General features: G+C 45.1%; 2 protein-coding genes across 4 annotated transcripts in view; one reads left to right on the forward strand and one right to left on the reverse strand.

Annotated features, from left to right (window-relative positions):
• LOC142379741 (teashirt homolog 1-like) overlaps positions 1-18,863 on the reverse strand; it is a 37,814-nt gene extending 18,951 nt beyond the window's left edge. The window contains exons 1-2 of one of the 2 annotated variants that reach the window (XM_075464970.1): positions 18,732-18,863; positions 15,969-16,543 (exon numbers count right to left, since the gene is read on the reverse strand). In XM_075464970.1, the coding sequence (XP_075321085.1) occupies positions 15,969-16,008 (40 nt within the window). In that variant the 5' untranslated portion in view covers positions 16,009-16,543; positions 18,732-18,863. Of the gene's footprint in view, positions 1-15,968; positions 16,544-16,755; positions 17,204-18,731 lie in introns of those variants that run through there. The other variant, XM_075464969.1, reaches the window with a different exon arrangement.
• Positions 17,932-22,017, forward strand: LOC142379742 (prostaglandin reductase 3-like). 2 transcript variants are annotated; one of them, XM_075464972.1, is made up of 3 exons: positions 18,481-18,570; positions 20,493-20,739; positions 20,919-22,017. In XM_075464972.1, exons 2-3 carry the CDS (start codon positions 20,630-20,632, stop codon positions 21,847-21,849), a joined length of 1,041 nt encoding a protein of 346 aa, XP_075321087.1. In that variant the 5' UTR covers positions 18,481-18,570; positions 20,493-20,629; the 3' UTR covers positions 21,850-22,017. The 2 variants fall into 2 exon arrangements, with proteins under 2 accessions (XP_075321086.1, XP_075321087.1); XM_075464971.1 differs by lacking the exon at positions 20,493-20,739 and having other exon boundaries at positions 17,932-18,570.
• Positions 22,018-22,440: the final 423 nt, after the last annotated feature.

Below are 22,440 nucleotides of genomic sequence, written 5' to 3' on the forward strand. Positions count from 1 at the left end.
CATAAAACTAGATAAGAGAGTGTGGAATTAAAGAGGAAGCCACCAAGCTTAAAATTAGCCTTTCTCAATTGTCACCCAACTCAAAGAGAACCTGTATTCATAAATTAAAAAAAAAAAAAAAAAGTCAATGACGTGCAATCACATTCAAACACGCTCGCCTGTCAGTTTATAACTCTCCGACTCACACACACAGACCAAACATCGACCAACACGCAAATAGACACCCACACTTGCACACTTTTTAAGCCCTCGCTTGGCATCAGCTGTCACACAACCTGTCTCGGAGAACTAAGCAGAGACAGACGCTGTCAACTTAGAGTGCCTCAGATGCCCACATCCAGCCAGGCAGAGGAGAAATCAAGCCCGTCTCCCAGTATAATTTGCGCTAATCCTTCATGGGAGATAGTGAAGTCTATGGCATATCTGCCTAATAGCATCAGTCACCGGCAGGTTCTAATCTCATATTTAGACCCATTTCCATCACGGACTGATGACAAAAGCACCAGCACAAAGTGTGATTACCTTCTTATTTTTTACATTTCCGCATGACTTGACTCCTGATAATGGTGGTGGGGGATTTTAAAAACGCTAGAAGCAAAAACTTTGAGTTTCTTTTCTTAGTGCAGTGAGAAGAAAGTCATTTCAGGCAACCGCAGGAGACAGGTGGATGGAAAAAGAAAAAAAAAAGTTAGGGACCAACTATCAAGAGAGAAAAAGTGGAGGTAAAGAGAGTGAAATCCTTTCAGTCAAGAGTCTGCACAGACACACTCACATTCACGTTAACACATCTCCATGTGCACACACCCTTACACATTCACATACACACACTCCTTTTTTAAAGCATTTACAAGCGGTGGTGTTTGTCCTGCTCTGCAGACCGCTTTACCACGTGCATTTGAATGCCGACTGGAGTGCATCCCTCTCATTCAGACAGCGCCATAAAAGACGACACACACAATGAGGATTCTTTTCAGCCGAGTGGGGCTGCCTGGGGGCAGGGAAGCACCTCCAAAACCGCCACAGCACTTCAACTCTCAAGGCACAATGAGGTGCTAAGCCTTGATGAATAATGACAGATTATTCATAAAGATGACAAACAGAACAGAAAACAAACTAAACAAAGTATTGGGATGAAAAGTCCTTTAGTTGCAGCTTTCCTTCAATGGTGTGTGTGTTGCCAGTGCAACTGGGTATGTGTGTCTCTATAAGACTGGCTGGACCAGAGGAGAGACGCAAAAAAAGAAGGGGAGGTAACACATGGATCCTAATGAAGCCGTAAATCAGCGTCCGATGAGAACAGACTCTGAAGGTGGATCACATCAGTGGAGATCAATGCGGACAGCTCCACACACACACACACACACACACACACACACACACACACTGATAAGAATAGAGATGAGAAACATACAGACGCAAACACATGCCAGAGTTCCCAAACTTATGAAGGTAAAAGCAAGAACATGAGCCCAACCATTCATTTGCAAACACATAAATGACGCACACCCACTCACGCTCATCTAAAATCTATTAACCCGCCCCCACCTAAAAGAGATCGCCTCGCCGAGGGGCTGAGAGTCCCACCTCCTTGCTCAATCCTGCTCATCTGAATAATATCTGCGGTGATGAATGGCACCATAACTCTGATATCCACAATCAATCTCTGCTTTAAAGACACATCCATCATCTGTAATGCTGAATTGTGTGGAGGTGGTGGTGAGGAGGGAAAGGGGGGATTGGAGGAGGTGTTGGGGTGCTTGCCTAACCTCCTTGGGGAAGTGGAAGGTTGGGGCAAGAGGAGGGCTCGAGGGTGCTGATGGAAGGAGGATGGGGTGTGGTGGTGGTGGAGGGGGGGGCACTGAGTGATGTCTGTCAGCTCACATCTGGCTGCAAAAATAAATGAGGCTTATGAAGACAAATGAAAAGGGGCTGTCCTCCCAGTCGCCTTACCTCCGTTAGAAACACACACACAGTACACACAGGGCCAAAAAATGCTCATAGGCAGTAGAGAATGGAGATGAAAAGACAAAGAGGAGAAGGGAAGATGAATAGGAGAGGTGAAAAGAGACTTTTTTTAGATCTCAAGGCTGTGTCATTCCTAACACACCACTGCTGTTGAATGCATATGGTGGCCTTGTCAATATGGATTGGCGTCATCAATAGATGGCCAAGTTTTTGCCAAGCTCAGGAGGTTACAATCAGATGCTTCACCAGGACAGTATTAACTTTAGTTTTTTCTTGTTATAATTGGCCAACATCCGGGCATACTAAGACAATTAACTGGAAGAGACACTCATGTGCAGTACAGTATCGTTGCTGTGGAAACATAGATAGTTAAAGTAAAGATATGTATTTACTATCTATGTTGTAAATGTTACTGAATAATTAATAATTACTTAATAATTAGTAAATAACCTAAGGCTACTTTGGAAATACATTGATAGTAAACCTCAAATCAGCTGCAGCTTATCAGGTAGAAACAGGTATAGAAACTAACATCAGGCCTCAGGGCTAAATTATTAAAGAGCATAGTATTGATAAGCTCCAATGTTATCAATTCTGTTTTTGGTGTACTGTTTTACTGTATTCAAGCTGAACTTGACCACATTCTGTCCTTCAGTTACAAGCTAACAGTGAGAACTCAACAGTAGAAACAACAGACAGTACAAGCAAAAACTGTGAGAGTCTTGGACTCACACCTATGACGGTGAGTACAAAGGGGGGGGGGGGGGGGGGGGGAGTGGTGGGGGTTAAAGAGTGAACTATCCATGACCTGTTTGAAGGGTCACCCTTCGGTGACACTGCTGCTGAATATTCCTCTTAATGATGCACCATTTCTTTTAACCCCCGCAGACAAAGCAAGGAAACATTATACTGTCAAAAGGACTCCCCCACGTCTTCTTCTGCTTTTTTTCCTCCTCCTTTCCCACCCATTGTTCACTCTCTCTGTCTAAGCTCACCACCTCGATCTGCCCTGTGTTACATTTTGAATAATTAAAAGGAGAATTCCAGGCTTTCTGGTCTGCTAGGACCTGCCTGGATTCTGCACTGTCTGCACAAGGAGAAATGCACTGTGTTTAGTATTGTATTGTATTGTAAGAATGCAGGCTTTAAAAAAAAGATGCATTCTTTCTAGGTGAATAAAAACTGTTTGTATGTGAACACTTTTAGCATTTCAAACTGCATTGATTCACTGAATGGAATGCAAGCAGTCTCTAAAAGTTTGTTCTTTTGATGTTGTTAAGATGTGTAACTTTTTTCTTCAGTACTTGTTCGCAGAGAAATTTCTATTCTGGTTTTCCCTATGAATTTTAGTCTGACATCTACCTTGACTGTAACTTAAAATAAACTATATGAAGTGAGCCTTAACTTAAAGGGAAAATAAAAATGACATCAAGGTAAGGAGGTGGATTTCGGCATTTAAGCCCCTTTAAATGTCTAATCCAACCGCGGTGCAGGAAGGGAAGGGCACCCAGGTGAGATAGTTTATTGATTCTAGAAGTGGCCAGAATGGAGTCAACCTGAGCCGCAGCAGATGATGGGGGTAGATGAAGGGTTAGGATGAAAGGTGAGCCGATGATGGATGAGAGGAAGCTGGGAATGGAGTCTGCGTGGTGAGGTAAGACATTAACACAAAAAGTGGTGGGATAGACATGTCATGACTGGACTGACATTACTTGCTATTGTATGTGGCAATTCGGTAACAACGGGCATTCCTATGTACATGCTGTTCCGCCACATAATTTGATCTTAAACAGGTCTCCCGAGCAGCCGGGAAAGCTGTAAGCTCTCCGTCAAACAACCCTTCAGTAGCAGGTATGGAGAGAATGTGTGTGAGTGTATGTCTGCACACAAGTTTTTCCAGACTACAAAGAGATCAAATCAAAATGTAAAGACTGATATTGGGTATATGCAGACAATTTTTCTTGAATAAGGCTTCTATGAAAACATAAAGGAAGATAAAGACTGTCTTCAACCACTTCTCTGATAAGCAGACAATTACCAAAATCATCATCGTTTTATAAAAAAAAAAAAACTCTGTACACTGTTGAGCTGTTTTGGAAGAGGTGTTGAATGCTTTCTTTAGTGACTGAAGAACGGATTTATTTGTTAAAACCTTCTTCAAAGTTGGCCTCATGGTGCAGCCAGTGCCTGAACTCGGTGGGGCGAAGTCTGCATACACAAACACACAATTGTACACACAGCTGCTGGGAAGACGGCAAACATTACAGGGCCCTTTTTCGGCACCAGGCAAAGCGAGTGAGGTATGGGGGGTGGGGGGTGGGGGGAGGAGAGGAGAGGAGAGGAGAAAAAACGAGGAGGAGAGTGAAGAGTGGGGGCGGGCTGAAGGAGCAGAGATGAGGGAGGGAGTGAGGGAGGGAGGGCTGAGTGTTGGAATGAACTCTCTCAGGCTTTGTGGTGCACGTTTCCCAAGGCCCCCGCCTGGCCCCTTTGATAAATGACACATGTCATTCTGTCAGCTTGTGACACTGCAGCTGGGAGGCCCGGTGATATATGGCTCTGCTGAAAAAGGAAATCAACTTTTTTCCCTTCTCCTCTCCCCTCTCTGTTTCTGTCCCCTTCTTTCTTTCCCTCTTCCTCCCTCCCTCCTTCCATCGGCCCGGGCTGAGTGCACGGCCTTTTTATTCGAGGATTTAGGTTTCCTCTGGTCCAATGAGCCCCCCCCCCCCCAAACCCCCACACACACACAGCGACAGATAGGCATGTGGGCAGCCAGGTTGCGGCTGGTTTGTTCTCTCACACACACACACTCGCAGTGACGCAGCTATCGTGATCGCGTTCAAAGCCATAACCCGAGGAAAAAGAGGGCTACGCTACATCGGAGGTGGATCCACGATTTATGGCAAAAAGCCGAGGAAGTAAACAAAGTGCGCACTTTTTAATAGCCAAGGGGGGGTGGGTGGAGAGTGTGTGTGTGTGTGTGTGTGTGTGTGTGTGTGTTTGGTGGAGGGGGGCACAAGATTCCGGTTGGGCAGGATGGCTGGTGTCTCCCACTGGGTCATCTGTCATCCATGTGTCTGACTGGAGTAGGAGCACACACAGCTCTGGAAATGTTGCACATATATGCACGCACACACACACACACTCGCTCCCACAGGAACTGGGATGAACTGAGAAAAGTATGCCACACACACACAAACAGGAATAGATACAGCACACACATACATACATATATATATATATATATATATATATATATATATATATATAAATATGTGTGTGTGTGTGTGGAGCAGATGAATATTCACACACTCTAAAAAGACTTTTCAGAGTGAATACTATCAATCTTCAAATGATGAAAAAAAGAAAGAAATGAAAACAAAACCACAGTTAGATTTTATTTCACAGGGCAAATGAATGTAGCCAATGAGGTGCTCCCGTGAGGCCTGCCCTAACCCTCCCTTCCTGGCAGATTAGCCTATCACGGCATACTATTGACCCCTCCACTCCATGCGCCACCCACGCAATGGGTGAGCCAGCATAAAGAAGACCAATTTTTGCCTTTATTTTCTCCCTTGCTTACACATTCTTACACTCTCTCTAATCACATCCTGAGTCTTGTTCTTCCTCTCTCAACCCCCCTCCCTCTGTCTATCTTCCCTGCTCTGTCTATCCTTCCACCCCCCCCCCCCCCCCTCCTCCTCCCTCTCGTTTCGCTCTCAACGGCTGACCTGTTATCAGCGCGCAGGAGATTTAACGGCCCAAAAAAATAGGGGGAAAAACAACAAAAACAGCCAGGCGTGACGGAGGGACGTTTCCCAGCGTCGCCTCTCAATCTCTATGCGCTACAAGAGAAACACACTGATTTGAAATTGGAAAATGTCTGAAGATCTGCACTGGCATTTGCCCGGTGTGGTCAGGTGAAAAAGAAAAGAAAAAACGATGAGGTGATGGCTATGCTGGTATGAAATCGCAGGAATGAGGAGCAGGATTGAGGCCATTCAGCAGGCTGCATACACACTAATGAGTAAGAGTTCACTATGTGTTGCTATGGGGACCAGGGCTACTTTTACTGAAGGAGTGCAAAAGAGTGGAGACACAGAAAAGACAGGGAGGAGAGAACGAGAAAAGAAACAGCATGAAAAGGCAGAAGAAGTTGGTAGGGATCCAGAAAAAAAAAAGGAAAACACAGAGTATGGTCAGACATATTGTATCATTTATCAGTAAGCATGAAAGGATGACCCTAACTGCTCCACAGCACATTTCATCATCAAACAGTTACTGTGAAAATAAACACAAAGCTGTGGTGAAAGCTTTCAGCCGCATTTAATTCTAATGCAGCGTTCTGATTGGATTACACAACCAGGCAACAATATTTTTAGTGTTATTATTATTATTATCATAGCCATTATTGTTGGCTTAGAGCGTTTTAATATCATGTCATTCTGGGCGAAACACAGAACATTTGGAATTTTTCGCTAGCGTGAAAAATTGTCAAATTCATACCGTGCAGCATTAAAAATATCAGCTATCGGCACCTTCCCGCAGCGGAACATTGATATTCTCTGTAAAAGGCTGGTATCTGTTTGAACTTAAATAGAATAGAGAGCGTGAGTGAGAGCTGCAGAGGGGGGCAACTGTTCCAGAGAGGGGGAAAAAAAGGGAGCAAACAAGAACCTGCATGGTCCAGACTGTGGCCACCTGGGGGTCACGACCTGCCTTCGACCCCGTCAGATGAGCGCTCTGGCCTGAGGGTGTGTGTGTGTGTGTGTGTGTGTGCAAGAGCAGGAGGGGGTATTCCTGCTGCAGGGCCGACACATTTATAAATGCCAGAGGGCCTTCACAATGCTGTCAACGGCACCAGTGTAACAACTTTGTGTATTGTGTGTTGAAGAAGGGTGTGTGTGTATCGGGGGGGTGGGGGGGGTTGGTGGTCAGTGAGCCACCCCTGGTAGTAGCCCCCTCCCTCGTTAACAAGCTGCCTCTGTAACCCACAGGATATTGCCATACACATGTAAACAACAAACACACTGGAAACACACAGCGCCGCTGCCACCAGAGGAACATTCCTACCACTGATGTCCTTCAACATGAATAGTGAAGCCACTGTGGCCATTTTGTTTTTGTTTAGTCTCCCTTTTGCGCAAAGTTTGCTTTGAGCGGTTTGATTTTCTCTTTTAATCACAGCTGGAGGAGAGGAAGAAAGAGGCACGAGGAAATGAGGGAAGCGATATGACAAGAGGGGCAGTGTGCAGAGGCAGGATCTCGGGAGTACGTCGCTGTTTGGAGGCAGCAATTTTGGACTCCAAGGTCAGCTGATAAACACCACATTCACAAGTCAAGAGCAGAGGAAGGGGGAGATTCCGCAACCTCCCAACCCCCACCCTCCACCCTCCCCGATTCCCCCAATCGGAGCCAAGTCTTCGCCTCAATTAATCACCGGAATTGTTACACCACGGTAATACCGAAAAACAATCTCCATGATCACACGCACAAACAAAATTTCAAATTGCTATCATCCATCTCACCTGCCCCTGTTAAAAGCACAGAGGTGGTGGTGGGTGGGGGTGGATGGCTGAGCCAGTCATCGGCCTCCCTCTCCTGCTCCGTTCTGCAGGCCTGGCCAGTTAGATGATGGTGAAAAATTAACGGCAGGCAGCCAAACAAGTAAAGGCGCCAGGGTGAGCGGGATCAATGTGCAGCATCCATGGCGGGAGCATCTATGTAAAACACTTGCCTTAAGTCAGCTGCATCCGGTTAATATTTAATCCCTCCATCCATCTCCATAAAAGAGCGTTTCCCTTTTAGCTTTAGCTGCCGTTTACTTTGATTACACACAACCGTTTGGGGTGGCTGAGGTGTGGAGTGGGGGCTTGAAGCAGGAATGATAAGAGAGCACGGTGGGGTGATTTTCATGGAGATGGAAAATATTCTCAGGCTTGATAATCACTCAGAGTAGTCTAATGCCAGGGTGAGACAGGGCAGAGGCAGGCAGAATGAAATAAATAGGGAAAGAAAAGAAAAGGAAAGACCTCGGTTTGTTAAGATGAGGAGCGAGAGAAAGAGGTGACGTGAACCGAAGCTCAGGAAAACAAGCCGAATTTGACTGCAAGGGGGCTGCCTTGTTTAAAACAAGAGATATGCAAATAAAGCAAGAGAAGCAAAATAACACTGATCTTATCTTCCCTGGTTATTTTCTGTGGCAAATGATTTCTAGGGAGAAAACCCAAAAGTGGAACTCCCAAGTGAACATGCAAATCCATCTGTGTATTCCTGGGAAGCTTTCAACGCTCGCTCTCATGTTGCTGTTGCACGTTGCTGTTTTTGCTTCCTTCTTCAGCCGACTCCAGCTTCAGATGTTTATTCTGCACCAACACTGAAAACTGCATTTATTACAGAAGCAAGCAATAACTACAGTGTCAACAGCATGACCGTATAATAACTTTCAAATTCATACGTACTTTTATCGTATGTGGAAAGTAACGGTTAACTCTATCACATATAACTAGAAATTAAACAGCATTTATGGTTCCCACTACATTTCTCTCATGCAAACTGTCACCACTTTGCAGCTTGAATCCTAGTCCCATGCACATAATGCATTCAGTTGAACACCAAAAGGGAAATTGAGCTAAATGCCACCATACCGATTCAAAACACCTTAAAACTGAGAAAATACGGCAAACGGAGAAAACACGTCACTTAGATTTAATTTTTTTGGGGGGGGTTTTTTTAGCTGTGAAGCCAGGACTCCGTCGGCCCCAAAATGTATTGGTCAGCCAGAAGCTTTACTGGACGGGATCGTTCAAGATGGCAATAGCAACCGTTCATTTTCTCACTCAATGACCTCAACTCCTCATTTTACAATGTGGAATTAAACCGGCTCCGTCCGGGGTGAGTAACACAGCGCCGGCATCCGGGTTGGTCTGCAGCCGCCATCGCTTTGCAAAAATGAACAGAATAAACACACACACACACACACACACCAGGGAAGAAAATAAGGCTACTTTTTAACCTACAGAATGGGGTTAAACATTGTAGAAAGGCCTGGTCTGAAGAACAATGTGGTTCAAGCCACCGTTTTAAGAAGTTTTAGCCTTCTATCTGGTACTATTTGGTTGCCTAAGAGCAAAGCGTTCTCCATGACCACGAATATGTGAGCTATTGATCAGACAAGGTTTGAGGAGGAGGGGGGGGTACTGACAAGGGTACAGTGTTATTTCTCTCACAAGCTGACAGCTGGACAAGAGGAGGGGGGGGTTTATAGGGATGGAGGGACGTGCGTCGGGAGGAGCGTTCGACCGGCCAGGCAGTAATTCTTAATTGACACCTGTCAGGATAATGGCGGCAGTCACAGCTGTTGCAGGAGAATTTGTCCATCGTCCTGTTCATCTGTCAGCTTTAATGCCCATCCTAAAAGCTCCCCCATCCACCCCCACCCCACCCCTCCCAACACATACACACACATTTAATCTATCCACCCTTTCCCATCCTATTCCCCCACCCACCAAGAACCAGACCAACAAACACAACCTTTCTCGATGCTGCTGCTGGGCTTAATTCTAGTACTCACTGCCACCTTACAAAAAAAACCTCTCTCAGTTCCACTCAGCTGTTAGAAATGACATCACCAAGCCGGACGCATTCAAAACGTGCCGAGATGATCTAGTATTTAGAGGAAAACAGCTTAAAAATCTGGAATGCGCCACGGAGCTCTGCCACTGCTTTCATTCCTCCAACTCGCTCCACCTAACTCCGTCTGAAGAAGTTCAACCAACAGGAAGGAACACGTAGCTAAAAGAAATATATTTTTATACTTTTTCCCCTCTTTCTGGCACTTCTCTCTCTTTTCTCTTTGATTTTAAGCGTCTGAGTGTTTATCCAAAAGAGAGGGGGATGTGAGATGAGAAACATGCTGGTGAAAACGAAAAGAGCAAGAAGGAAAGGAAGAGGAGAGATGAGAGGACGGAGAGGGGAAGGAGGAGGATCGGAGGAAAAAGAGACGGAGGAGAGGGAGGAGTACGCAGGCGTCGGGTGTCCCTGGACAGGGCTTTTGCTCCTCTGTAGTGGGCCCATCTCGTTTGTCTTGTTTGTTTGTTGGCATCAAAGGGCTGCCTCTCACTCCCCCTGCTAACTGATGTAATGAGTGTGTAAGCTACATGTTTCTCTTCTTTTTTTTTGCCCGCGCCAAGGAATTCAAATACTTATTAGACAAAATATTCTGTAATTGCTCATCTTTTATTGATAGTAGTAACATGTTAAATTTGGCTCTGGCAGACTTCCTCATAGCCTCTCGAGGAGGCCCGGCGCTGATCAAGAGAGCAAATTTACCCCCAGCAAATGTGATACTTTACTTAAGAAAATTTGAGATATCAATTTTTGTGCCTTAAATGTTGTATGACTACTTCTCTTGAATGCTTCCCCTCTTATCTTCCTCATGTCTCAAACTATGTGCCAGAAGGGGAAAAAAAAAACAACAACATAAAAATCAACAGTTTTTCAATAATGAGCTCTTAAGCCTTACATCCCTGCTGCGGACCCTTAACAAAATGTAATTACTCAGCACAACACCAATATTACATAGTAATTAAGCACACTTCACAGAGAGTTGATAACAGTGACAGGAGGCTGTGTATCAAAGCGCTGGGTTCCATCTGAATTTCACTAAAGTTAAGAAAAGGAGTTTGTTCTGCTGCTGCAAGACTGAAAATTTAGAAGAAAAAATTCTTTATTTGGGGGGGGAATTGTTTTTCTATGGCAGTCAGGAGTAAGGCTGCTTGTCAGCCCGGTCCCAGAGGGCTGCTTTCTATCTGTTTCAGACTTGATTTTCTCAGACTAGGTTTTTTTTTTTTTCCTTTTCTTTTTTTCTTTTTAGATCCGATGACTTGCTGCTGTTTTTATGTGCTGCGAAGCAGGCAACAAAGCACATCTGGCTGCTTTAATGATATGATTTCCCATCATACTAAGCCACCTCCATTATGACCTCCCACAGAGACGTACTGGCTGCACTTAAGCGTTAGGTGTAGGTGTGTGTCTGTCTGACTGACTGTCTGACTGTGTTTATGGTTGACGGTGTGTATGTGTGCTTAAAGTGCGGCGAGGGCAACACACTGCCGGCGATGGTGGCAGCGAGCCCTGAGGGCTGCTTTTGGTGAGAGTGCCCCCCCGTAAATAATCAGAAAAAGATGAAATGGGGAATTAAGAGCTGTGGTGAAAAACATAACTTTGTCTTCTGCGTGTATACAGGAAAAGCTTAAAGTCAGCTGTTTGATTATTTATCCATGGATAATGGACATTTAAAAAAAACATTATTTGTCTTAAAATTCTTTTTTTGAGACAGTTTGAGGTTTTTGTCCACAATCTTTACACAAGAAGACAACAAGGAAAGCAAACATAACTGATCCGTGTAAGACAGAAAAATGCCAGGGGCACTTGTGATGACTGGAGGCACTCGAAGATCAAGCAGAGCATGTTTGACCTCTGACTGGCCAGAATCCCAGATGCAAATTTAACTATCAGTTTCGGAGGGCGGTGCAGGAGCAAAAGTGGCTATCGACGAGGCCGATCGAAGCCACCTGCTAAATACGCTGCTGCTCCAATTAGCGCAACCCCTGACTGAGCCCGACTGCCAAGCAAACACGGAAACATACAGTACAGATGAGGGCTGGGAAAGAAAGCAGGCTGCGGTGGATCGATATGTGGCCCTGCTCTTTGTTGGGAATTGTGCAAAGATATGACAGAGGGGAGAAGCATGTGGCGCTGCAGTTTGAGGTTGTTTTCCTGCTCCTGTGGGGAGAGGGGATGTGAAGGCAGGCCGTGCTAAGGAGGATGACTAACATGGTGTGGTTACCGTTACACTCGTTTGAGTTATTCATTCCAGGAAAACTAACACCGGTCAGAGCTGAGCGACAACCGCGCACACACTCGCACCCTCCTTGTCTCGTCTCGTCTCTCCCTCTCTCTCTTACACACTCGCACAAACATGCGCACACTTTTTCTCGTGAAATTCGAACGTAAACTCTGTACTCGGAAGGGCCTCGACGTAAAAGTTGCTCCAGCTTTCAGGCCCGAGACATTACCATTTCCTTTTTCTGAAAATCTACTTGTTTTTTTTTTATCAGAACAAGACTGTACTGATGCTCAGGAAGGAGAGTCCTAATCAAACACAGCAACATTAAAAATGAAACACACACACAACTCGAGGCTATGCACTGCTGTATTTCTCAGGACGCTGGGGTACACAGAGAAGAGGGGGGCACATAAATCTCAGCATGCTGATAATTTTGAGGGGAGAATATCACATAACAGCATCGTCAAGTGAGAGCACAAAGGTCGCTGTGTAATCTTAGCTGCCCCCGAACATGCAAAATCATTAATCCCTGTGCACTGTGAGTTTTACTCCGGCTCGGAGTAAAACTGGAGGCCTTCAGCGAGGCGGCTGCAGCACCGAGCCGGGAGGACGTTCAGCCACAGTACGTGGAGGCCGTGTTTTGATGTGGCAGTGATTTACAAGCGAGCAGGCCTGCAACACATGCAAAAGTGTAAAAACTTCAAGAGAACGTCCAGGGTTTAAAAATGGGTTCCTGGGGTTTCTTGAGAGCACCGATATATCAAGCGGTTAGAACATGCCTGAGCTGCGTCATTACTGAAAAAAAAACAAAAACAAACTAATGAATAAATAATTAAATAAATCTCTAACAAACCGCTGAAAAATTTCCGCTCAAATGTTCCAGTCGAAAAAGCAACCAGAACTTCAGGGGAACTGCGCTGCTGTTTCAACACGCAAAGCTATAACTTTAGAGTTCGAATGAAAACAAAAGAAAATTAAGGGACAGGAGAGGGAAAGGCTGCTGAAGCAGGTCCACGTTGCTTATTACAAGGTTATAAGAGTGGTGGGGGCTCACCGAGGTCATTAACTGGCATTGTCTCCTGACATGATTAGTCAGGTAGCAAAGTCCATTTGTCACCTGCACAGGCAAATTGAGTTGGTGCTGCACTAGGGGCTATGGGGACTGTATAATATCAACTTGATTACATCAAGGCAGCTGCGGACTTGACACCTTACTGAATTTGTCAGCATTAATCGTTAGGGCCTGTCACAAATCCATCAGCTCCACAGATAATTAGGGCTCTCTCTAATGAAGCCAACGGGAAGCAACCTGACCCCCCCCTCCTCTCCACACCAGCCACCACAACCACCCCTTACCCAATCGTTCACTCACACACAGACACACATATCTCTCTTATAATTAACCAGCGTGTTCCACAGAAGTAGGAGCAACTATCTTATCTGCTCCTCTTCCTCGTCTGCCCTAACATGAAAGGCGGCTCCACTCCTTTCCGTCCTCCACTTGTTCGGGCTCTCACTCGTGTCCTCATCACCTCAAAAACAAGTCATTTTTGCAGATGATGTAAGTGTCACACGGGAGCAACAAAAAAACACTGCAGAATATATTCACAAACTACAAACTTTTTTCCTGTCTTGGTTTTCCAATTTCCAATTTTTCCAAGACGAGACTTTTCGATTCAAAGCTGTAAAACTACATTTGTTTCATTTGCAGAAATTTTCATTCCAATTTTCTCTCTATTCTTTTTTTTTTTTTTTTTGTAATTCTATGCCATCTTAAGTCCATACATAGACACACACACATTGTGCTTAAAAACAACAGATAGAATATTAAATTAAATATTTATTTTTTGGGTGGGAAAAATGAATTATTGCATCCAAATCAAATTGTGTCATTTGTGAACTGGAGTGTTTGCAGCAGCTTAAATACATACATAAATCTAAAATTCAAGAAATGATGACCATTGCAAAACAATTCACTTCTTTGCCAAAAACAACTGCTAAAAATGTAAGTCACTTAACCATCAAATTTATATGACTGCTCATAAAAACTTAATGAAATCCATAATTACGTCTTTCTCTATTTTTTTTTTTGTTCCAAGATATTTTAGTGTATGATTTGGTCTCCAAACCCTAAAACATAACCTAACCCACCAAATACTATCCTCCAATAGTAATAGGAGGTGGGAAATAAAATGAAACCTGCCGAGACAAGTCTGCTATTGTTGCTTTAATTGTCTTGACTCCTGATTTCCGTGCACTTTCCTATTTGAACTGCAGCACAGAATGGAAGCCACAGGTCAGGTCCCAGCTCCCAGCAGAGCATCAGGCTAGCCTGGTGTGTGTGTGTGTGTGTGTGTGTGTGTACGTGCGTGTGAGGGTGTCATCTCTGACCGGCCCTCTTGTTCATGGGAGAATGGGAAACATCCCGTTTGCCAAGCGGTGATTGACCATTACAACCCATGATGTTCACGGCACTCAGCGGACTGTGTAATGGATCAATGGTTTGCGTGTGTGTTTTCTGTGTGTGTGTGTGTGTGTGTGTGTGTGTGTGGTAAGAGAAGGGAGGGTAGGGAGGGGTCAGAGCGATGTCATGTTTTTTCATGCCTCCATCTACATGCAGAAACCTAACGGGAGGCACTCCGCTCCCACCGTGGTCGACCTTTTCGGAGCCACTCTGCTCCCACCGTGGCCGAGAGATATTTCCCCAAAACATTGCTGGCAACTCTCTCTCGTACACACACAAACACACACACACACACACAGAAAAATCCAGTGAGGCTCAGTATGGAAATCTGAATCCTTGCTTCTCAGTGTGGGCCAGAAATCAGGTGAACCCTACTTTGTTAGAAAGGCAAAGGAGGCAGACAGAAATTAGCAGCGAGCACCGGTTGAATGTTCTCCATCCTGCTCTCCCTCTCATCCTCCTCCTCATCACCACCACCATCATCACCAGCTCCCTGCTTAAAATGATAAAACCTGCTGAGTTCAAAGTCTTCGTCGGCTGGCCCTCCTGCTCGACCCGCTTTGCACCTCATATTTCAAAATCTCTTTAAAATTCTGTAACTGTCTTTTGTTCACTCCAGTTGTTAATGCCCAACTTCAAAGGCTCGGCCTCATTAGCACAGAGGTAGAAACCCCTGTCACTCATTTACATTTGTTTAAAGGCTGCGGGGAGACGAGAGGAAAAAGGGGGAGCCCAGGTCCAAAGCACTAGAAGTCAACCTTGTCGGTCCTCTGCCAACACCTGATTTTATCAGCTGGTCACATAGCAAATATCACACACCACCTGTGATTCCACTGCTGACTCCTAACAGGGATCTCGGGAAGGAAACGAGCAAAATCCTCAACGTGTATCCGTAAGAACCGAAAGGAATGTGAGGGGATTCAAAAGTGATTAAGAAAAAAAAAAGAAGAAAAAAGTAGTTTGGGCTGATTTTTCCTGCAATCGATCCAGTACACACACACACACATACACACACACACACACACACACACACAGAGAATCCTTTTATCTGCTCTTACTGCATACATCAAAATAAATTAGCAGATTTTTTCCACCTTAATTCATAACTTTTAAAAAAAAAATAAAAACAACAGAAGGGTTGTCTGTCTGAGTGGCTACCAGAGGCATGCTTGCCTTCGTGGAGGGATTTATTGATGTTTATCAGGGATGAATAGATCAAAGACTGCCACATGACAGGCGATCAATCACGCATCAAATCAAGGATGGCAATCCTCTAATAAAACAGAAAGAAAGGGAAAAAAAGCGGCTCTCACCACCACCCCACACCCCCCTTCTTTCTCTCTTTCCCAGTCAATTATTCATCATTACTCACTCACTCTTGAACCTCAAAACTCTCTTTTATCCTCCATAACATGCCATTTAGTTTATCTCACCGTGCTTTATAGGGCTTTCCTGGCAAAGGAGGAAAATAAAACTGCGCAGATACGTGCGTCATTTGCGCAGTTAAGACACATTCGGGGCGAGTTGTCCTAATGACAAAACTTAAATAGTTTAAACAGATTACTCAAACAAATGACAGCATGCAACACAGCCAAATGATGTGATGTGGAAAGAAGGGTTTACAGTTGGCACTTTGAAATGAAAAAGAAGTTGGCATGAGAGATGGCATGAGGACGGAGGGGCGGGTTATACCTGCTGATCGCCGCGGCTCTTGCTGCTTTCTCCTCGGCATAGTGACCGTCACGCTCCACGGTGCTTCTCATGCAGGAATTACAAACAAATCGAGTCTATCAGTTTGTAAAAATCATCCCGTTCACGGGGCAAGGGAGGAAGGGGTGAGGGAAGAGTTTGATATCAGGGCTTAAAGTGTCAGGCTTCTTCTGGAACCGGCTGCTCTTTTTACGGACGTGACAGCGAGAGCAAGCTCTGAAATTACGAAGGGATTCGGCCAGCTCCCTACACCTCCGAGTCCATTAAAAATCATCTTCCTTCATCTCTCGTTGGCAGGAACCCCAGCAGGAAACTAGCACCTTCAAACCCAAGTTCTCAGTTCACTCCTTCTGGGAAAAAAAAACTCCCCTATAATCTCCTGTCCTGCTCGGAGTGGGGCTGGGGAGGGGGGAGCAAGACAGTTTGCTGCGCCTTTTTACGCACGCCAAAACTGAAAAATAGATTATTTCTGGCGGTAACCAAACAAATAAGTCCAGTGTGAGCGCAGCGGACACCTCTGACGAGTAATGTATCCTTGTGTTTAGTCTGCCAGAGACCTGAAAGAGAGAAAAGGGGGTAGAGGAGAAAACAGACAGACAGGCATTAGATGGGTTAATGTCAATCCCGTCACCACCACGCCACCTCAGCCCGGATCCAGCCTCACCAGTCCGGCGGAGACTTTTTCCTCCCTCCCCTCCTGCCCTCTTCCTCTCCCATTGAAAAAAAAAATTAAAAAAAATGCTACGAGCAGGCTTCCTCTCTTACTTACGTTTTACGAGTCGTGAGAATTATTTCAACCGCTCGTCTCATCGCATCTCGGACAGAGTGGCTTTTTCTTTCTTTCTTTCTTTCTTTCTTTTTTTTCTACATTTTCTTTGGAGGTGGCTGATGCGGTGGAGAGGATATCACTTGAGAGAGAAGAGAGGGGTGAACAAACAGGACGCAGGCGCATCCAAGCTTCGCCAACAGCAGATCAGAAAGGCATGGATGAAAATATGTGTCTCTTTACAACAACAACAACAACAAAAAAAAAAAAAAACAGGGGAGGGAAACTCCAGGGATTGATCCGAGGTCTCTCAAACGAGGAAAAATGGAAACGCGGTGGATCTCGAAGCTGTTTCAGACCGTCTCAACTGATAGACAGACGCATCGAGTGGCTTTTCCTGCTACATTTTTACTCCTCCCCTCTCCACGAGCGTCACCCCTGACAGAGGAGCCTACCTGTCAATCTTTTTAATTGTCTTGTTTTCCCCCCTCTATCCCTCTCTCTCGCCTTCTCCATTTGCTTTTTAACCCCCACCCCCCCCCCCTACAAAAAAAAAAAAAAAACCTCCGACAAAAAGGAAAGGATCCTTTCGGAACTCCAGGTCGACAAAAAAAAACACACACACACACACAAACTTACACGAGCACGAAGGGCAAACTACAATAGCCCGAGTACTCACTTACAACTTGGGTATCGTGTTTAGCTTATGACTGCGTCGCAGTGACACGAGGCATGAGTTTAGGAGCTTGACTCCCGGGGAGGGTGGGACGAGGAGGGTTCAATAGTCCATTATCTTGTGAGAGCGCTGTTACATGACTTTAAAAGAAGCGGTCGAGGCTTCCAGAAAATGATAGTCAGATGACAAGAGACGATAACACAGTGGCGTGAAAGCTGAAAGGAGCGAAAACAAAACACTTAGGCGAATCACTGACACGGGCTTTGGTTACAGGTGAAGCCCAAAACAACGCTCCAAATAAAAAAATAAAAAAACGCATATCCTGCGGGTGATAAACGTGTGTGTATATAGGCTACGCATAGATACATATGTAGCTATATATGTGTGTATATTTGTCTTTATATTTCCTTATTTATCAGAGGGAGATCGTGCCGGGTTGGTGTTGTTTTCGTGGCTGAGGATACGTTGGGAGACGAGGATTGATTTGTTTCACCTTACTAGGAAGTGAGTGTTGTGTCCGGGAAGGGGAGGGACTCCGACGACAAGTCTGAGGCACCGCTGAGCTTCCTACCAAACTGCGGCACTGCTGCGTTTTAACGCTAAAAACTCCATCCCGCGCTCGTTTTATCCACCGAGCCTCACTTTACATAGCGGGGGTTGTTGTTGTTTTTTTTTAACATTTTTTTATGGGGGTTTAAACGCGCGTTTAACGCTGATCTGTTCGGCTCGGTTCGGCCTGGTCGGCACGCTGTGCACGTGCAGGGGAAAAAAAAGGAGCCTGTAGCGCAGGCTAATGGCTGTTGGGTTTATTACGGCCACCGACACACGTCAAGTTGAACTTTGTCACAATTCGGAGCCATGTCTAGCCTGCTGCTGCTGAGGAGCGGCGCGAGAGCGGCCACGGTTTTGGGCTGTGTGCGCAGAGGCACCGACGCACTTTCAGGAGTTCATCCGGTTACGAGGCGCTTCATCATAGATATGTCCTACTCCGCGCACTTCATGGATTTTAAAGGATCCTCCATACCGAGCAGCATGAAAAAGCTGGTCGTAACCAAGCTCAGTTCCAATTACCGAGAGGCCGTCGCCGTGCAAAGCGTCGCCGTTCCGACGCCCGGGGACGCCGACCTGCTCGTCCGAAATCGGTAAGTTGTTGTTAGAAAAGAAAAAGCAAAGAAAGAAAGGTGGGCAGAGACACCGCTTCTGTGGGGCGCGTTCGGAGGAGCCGTAGGTGACCCGGAGCGAGTCCGATTCGCGTCGATCTATCACTATATTGTTAAGAAGTTACAGAAAGGGCTCCGCTTACCTCGATTTAGCCGCGTCCGGCACCTGCGATCATCATCATCACAAGATGGCAAAAAATACGTGAGGAATAAACGCTGTCCTGTTACTCCAAGTTCCGCCCTCCCTGCGTTTGTCTATCAATCCATCTCTCTCCCTCTCGCTCTCTCGCGCTCTCTTTCTCCCTCTGTCCTCCTGTCTCTCTACGTCACCAACCTGCAAACAGAAAGTCGTGGGGGGGCTCAACTGGCATCAAGAGATGGAGATGATGGAGAAGGAGATGCGGTGTTACATGGCGCTGGAACTGCAGCATCATATAGGCCTATCTCTCATTCTCAGCAGCAGTGTGACGAGTGTGTTTGGTGGATTCATACACACCTTATGGAGCCTGATTCAGTCTAAATGATTAGACATGAATGCATAAATTATACTCAACTAAACATGAAGTCATTTCAGTCACACAAAGGCTTCATTTTTTTTTTTTCCTTTTTTCCCCGAAAATCCAGCTGGAAGTCATATCTTCCTCTGCTTTTGATTTGCTGCCACATTGCTGCTGTGTGCACGCCTGACGTGGTGTTTTGATGTTTAATCTGCTTTACACAAAGACTCCCCAGGATTTATTGTTGCATTTATTGCCAGTAAAATGCAGTTTTTGCCATAAGACTTGAGTGTAAAGCACACTACATTAGGACCTTCTTAGCTTGTAAGGCAGTGATCAGCCGCTTGTGAACCAAGACCTTTGACCGTCCAGCAGCCCGCAGTCGTGATGCTTCATGGTTGTGAGAGCCGGGAACATGTTTGAGGGATGGGGGGGGGGGTTTGGGTATCCGTTTGTGGAGGTAGTTGGGAACCTGAGATCCCTCCTGTGCATGTTTTAGCACAGTACGAGTGCAGCGTTCTAAACTGAAAGATGAATTTCAGAGTGAGCCATTTCTGCTTGAATAGATTGAGTCTGCAGCCAGAGAAGAAGAAGAAGATACATTTGCAAGACAGAGATGAAAGTTTTTCTCTGTTTTCCATCTTAGACTGATGACATCACTGCTGCAGATGTTTTTTAATACATCGGAAGTCTCTCAGTGGCAAAACTCCACGTATAACCAGTGTGCCGACTTCAATGCAGTCGTCCAAATGTAACACATGACGGGCTCATTAGAGACGGCCGTGTCATGAAAGTGTGTGTCATCAGTTTATGTTCCCAAATAAGACTTTGATTTATTTTTCGTTCATGAAACTCTTCCATTTGATATATTACAAATGGACATCGGTTGCTCGTTTCTAAAATTTAAAAAACCTGAACTTTTGATGTAGTACTTTTTTCAAGTGTGTCTTTTGTCACAGAAAAAAAATATTTCGATTATGTACGAATATTTTCCCACATGTCACTTTTTCTCACATCTATGTGCTATTATTCTACAGAGCATCATCTAGCTAATCGGCTTTAAAAGTTTTTCAAAGGTTTAGATTTGAACAGATTGTGGCAACAAAGTCACAAACATCCTCTTTTTTTTTTTCTTTCATCTCTAAAGGCTCTGTGTTTTTGGTCTTTACATCCAAATAGTTGTACCTTTTTGATAGTAACACAATGTGCGTCTGTGAGGAAACTGATCTATAGATGTAAAGAAGTCAAATCAAGGTGTATTGTTATATCATTGTTACCCATCTATAAACCACAGGAGCATTATCTACAAGCTCAAAGTACACGTGTGACATGCACAGTAATGAGGCACAGCATGCATGCCGCTCTAAAAGACAGTAAATGATTTATTTATACATTCCTTTCTCACAGATTTGTTTCCAGCGCGTTACAAAGGCGAGATGAAAACAGCCGCCTTCGTGTTGAGGCAAGAAGCAACTATTTAAGATTTTAAAAAGTGCAGTTTTGTCGTGGGTGTCTCTGAAGACAATGAATCATGACATCACGCAATGTGTGTTGTGATACAAGCTTTTCCCTGTCAGCGGAAGACTGTTCATTTCAACAGAAAAAGGGAGCCATTGCCAAAACAAGCCAGAGTGTTTGTTCTCGGCGCTCACAGGTCAGTAGACGTCTTGACCTTCAGCTGGGATCTCAGGAAATATGTGCTTACACTTCTGACCACCAAAGACCCATTGGTACATTGAAATGAGTGTTAATGATTAAGCTCACCACTTCACCATGCAGAAGTTTTGTCCTGTCACGCTTTAACCATCAGTTACTGTCTTCTCTGTATTTCAGTTTTGTGGGAATCAACGCCTCTGATGTTAATTACTCTGCAGGCCGTTATGACACCTCGGTGAAGCCTCCCTTTGATGCTGGTTTTGAGGGTATTGGTGAGGTTGTCGGCCTTGGCCTCAGCGCTAGCTCCCGTTATACCATCGGGGACACTGTGGCCTACTTCGGCAGCGGAGCGTTTGCTGAGTACACGGTGGTAGCGGCCAAGGAAACTGTGCCTGTTCCCTCGGTGAGGCCAGAGTTTCTCACCCTGCTGGTCAGCGGTGCCACGGCCTACATTGCCTTGAAGCGTCTGGGCGACCTAGCCAAAGGTGAGACTGTCCTGGTCACAGCGGCTGCAGGAGGAACCGGACAGTTTGCCGTGCAGTTTGCAAAACATGCAGGCTGCCACGTCATCGGGACGTGTTCATCCAATGAAAAAGCCGGCTTCCTTAAATCCATTGGTTGTGACAGGCCAATCAACTATACCGAAGAAGACCTGGCAAAGACACTGAGGAAAGAGTACCCGAAAGGCATAGATGTGGTGTATGAGTCAGTAGGAGGCAGCGTCCTAGAGCTCGCTGTGAACAGTTTGGCCAATAAAGGCCGGCTGATTGTGATTGGCTTCATCTCAGGATACCAGACTTCATCGGGGATTCCACCTTTCAAAGGAGGAACCCTACCGGTCAAACTGCTCCAAAAGTCAGCCAGCATCCGGGGTTTCTTCTTGCCCCACTTCCTCGGTGACTACAGAGAGGCTCTGAGCAGCATGATGCAGATGTTTGCAAAAGGGAAGCTGGTGTGTGAGGTGGACTGTGGGGATATGGCGCAGGAGGGGAAATTTGTAGGCTTGGAGTCAGTATTCCGGGCTGTAGACTACATGTATGCTGGGAAAAACCTCGGCAAAGTCGTGGTTGAAGTGAATCCACCGTCTGTTAGCGATAGTAAGCTGTGATCTAACCGATTAATGACGCACTAAAGAAATTATACTTGACTTCAACTGATAAGCTAATCAACATGATTGTTAAAGCCAAATAAATAAATGTAATGCTTCTACGTATAAACTTGGATAGCAAACTAAGATCGTTTTTGAAACTAAGCAATAAAGACTGACTGACTGTTATGTATGTTATGTCTAACTCTAAATTCAGTATGCATATTTGGAATCACCTCATAACCCTGCATTAATAATAGCATTGCTAATGCTTAAACTCAGAAACAGAAGCCCAAATATTTCACATATAAAAATATTTTCATGGCCTCTCTTAATTATTTGCACTGTTGCAAGTCCACCTCTGAAATGACTTTAAACCAGCTGCTATAATGTGCTTGCTTTTAGCACTCTCAAGCTCTTTATCTACCATAAATGTTTTATGATAGACTTCATTGTTTTTCTAATAGGGGCTTACGTTGGTATGAGCTTGTCAAAAGTGAGTGCTGCTCCAGGTGCGCTTGGCATTTCATTGCCTGTTTGTGGCTGACAGAAACAGCATTCACACAATCAATCTTTTCATTCACATGCCCCGAAGCTGCACATAATAAAAAA

This window comes from Odontesthes bonariensis, chromosome 5, assembly GCF_027942865.1.
Source record: "Odontesthes bonariensis isolate fOdoBon6 chromosome 5, fOdoBon6.hap1, whole genome shotgun sequence".
Lineage (NCBI taxonomy): Eukaryota > Metazoa > Chordata > Actinopteri > Atheriniformes > Atherinopsidae > Odontesthes > Odontesthes bonariensis.